The following is a 2,204-nucleotide window of genomic DNA, read 5'->3' on the forward strand; positions in this document are numbered from 1 at the left end:
GTACTTTGTCGCTCAACAAAGCATCGGTCATTTCCGTCCAGAAAGGCGACAGAGGGCCACTGGAAAAAGCCAACAACCGTCAAGCGCCAGACCACCGACACGCGAGGACGTGGCTTTTGCTGAGGTCGATATGGGGGCCGTGGTCGGCGCCAGTACGCACATCAGAGGTCGTTGCCAAGTGAAAAGCTGGCGAGGGTCATGATGCTTTCATTGGGGCTGGATGTCTCTCAAATGGAGCGCATGATGCGGTTGTCGAGCGTAGAAGACGCTTCGTCGATGCAAAGTTCGCTGGGTGCGGTGTCAATTGTGGCGACGGTGGCGATCGCACACGGGGCAAGGGTGTTGAGGAGACGTTAAGAAGAAGAAGGAGCAACCGCTTCGGTACCGAGGAGACTACTAGGGCCCGAGGAAACGGCCATCCGTAGTCTTCAACCGCACTAAATCGGGCACAGCGTTTCGCCTCTGAGTTGCGTAGACAGGCAGCGATGCTCGCGAGCAAGCCGCGTCCAAGCCTGCCCTCCAAGTCCAAGTGGCAGGTGCGCGCTGCATGCGCTGCGTGTCCCGTACGCGTTGCATTATGCTAGTCGAGCACACACCTTGGGTCCAAGCCGCTCTTGACCAAGCAGCTCGGCCTCGATCAGCGCAAGGTCTCTCTTCGCCACCTACACCGAATGCCCCAAGGTAATCAATCATATATGCCCGTAGAAGCCAGTTTTCACGCGGCGGGACTCGGCGCCGCGCAGTAGCAACAACGAGCCCGAGAAGTCACCAGCCCCATCGACCGGGCCCGCGACACCCCTCCGGTGCGACCCACGACGTCGCGGCTCGTTGCCAACGCAATGCTAGACGCTGTCGGTCGGCGTCCTCGATCCGTCAAAAGATCATTGACGCCAGCGACTTTGGCAACAATAACCTTACTAGCCACACTCCTCTCGCCACCACGGCTGCGGTCGTCGACCTCGGAACTCTTCCACCGCCCGCCTCGGTCGAGACCTGCAAGTACGCCAAGAAGACGGGCCTCGCATCGCACAAGTCGTACGCTTCAATGGCGCTGGGCCGTCGACACAAGTTTGCTCGGTCGTCGGCGACCGTCTTGGAAATGGAGCTCGCCGAGCGCCTTGGCGAAATCGAAATGGCCCAAGTACGCTGCAGCCGATGCAAAGACTGGTATTTACCCTGAACCCGTGTAGTTGCCTCAGAAGCAGCGCGCGCGGCTCCAAGTGGCCCGGGACCTATTGGACCAAGTCATCTTGCAGGACCGCGTTCGTTTCCAAGATCATTCTTCCGCCGCCACAACCTACTCACCGTGCGTGCGTAGACGTACGCAGGCATTTTGCTCAAGATCCGCACCGAGTTCAACAAGCATTTTGACACGGCGTACGTCGAGCCGTCCGATGACGTCGGCGCCCCCTTGGGTGAGCTCCAGCTCTATCGACTATGCTTTATGCAAGGAGCATTTTGTAGATGTCTACCTCGCGCGAACCGAAAACCAAGCGCTCAAGCAGCTCTGCGTCGAGCTCCAGAACGAAGTCGACCAGCTACGGCACGTGCTTCGCTTTGAGCCGCTCGGCAAAGTCGGCACCGCTTCGATGCCGGATGGACATGAAGACGGTAGACACCCTGGCTACAGTTGGTGCCCCATGCATCGTCGTGTCGCTAGACGATGTGTCGCTCGTACTACCCGGCACGACCGCGACTTACTGCGTGCCGCAGACCGTGCCCAAACTCAACTTTGCCGCGTTGAGTCCGTACCAAGACGACGACGACGACGGCGGCGGCTACGTTGCGTAGCTCCCTTGTACAGCAATGCCATACACACCGACAATATGTACAAAATACATTGCACGCGGCAGTCTGTCTTAGTGCGGCGGAAGCACGTGTTGCATCACGTCGCGCAGCTCTGCGTCCGCAATCGACTTGAGCATCGCACGAAGGAGCGCGACTTGTTCTTCTTGGAGCGCCACGCTTCGCTGCTGGAGGCTCCCGAGCCGCCAGAGACTGAGCAAGACTAGCAAGTAGCCCAGCAGCACGAGTCCCCCACAGCAGTCGGCCCTCCATCTTGAGTGCGACCGGTGGCACCATCGTTTTTGGGCACCTCGGCCACGACGGGCGGTTTCTCGGTACTCGGCGCCGTCGTCGGTCGGTGTCTTGGCCGTCGTCGTGGTCGTCGTTGTCTTATTGAAGGCTTCGATCGCCTTGACCGT

At 59.4% G+C, this 2,204-nt stretch overlaps 2 protein-coding genes across 2 annotated transcripts; one reads left to right on the forward strand and one right to left on the reverse strand.

Moving 5' to 3' along the window:
- Positions 1-1,318: 1,318 nt before the first annotated feature.
- On the forward strand, positions 1,319-1,574 carry SPRG_18489 (hypothetical protein; the record flags this gene model as incomplete). The annotated part of the gene is made up of 2 exons (XM_012357931.1): positions 1,319-1,415; positions 1,465-1,574. Coding segments are annotated over 2 exons (207 nt in total), but the record flags the coding sequence as incomplete, so codon positions are not given.
- Positions 1,575-1,859: 285 nt separating this feature from the next.
- On the reverse strand, positions 1,860-2,082 carry SPRG_18490 (hypothetical protein; the record flags this gene model as incomplete). Its single annotated transcript, XM_012357932.1, has 2 exons — positions 1,860-2,008; positions 2,031-2,082. 2 exons carry the CDS (start codon positions 2,080-2,082, stop codon positions 1,860-1,862), a joined length of 201 nt encoding a protein of 66 aa, XP_012213322.1.
- Positions 2,083-2,204: the final 122 nt, after the last annotated feature.

Source organism: Saprolegnia parasitica, assembly GCF_000151545.1.
Source record: "Saprolegnia parasitica CBS 223.65 unplaced genomic scaffold supercont2.1242, whole genome shotgun sequence".
Lineage (NCBI taxonomy): Eukaryota > Oomycota > Saprolegniomycetes > Saprolegniales > Saprolegniaceae > Saprolegnia > Saprolegnia parasitica.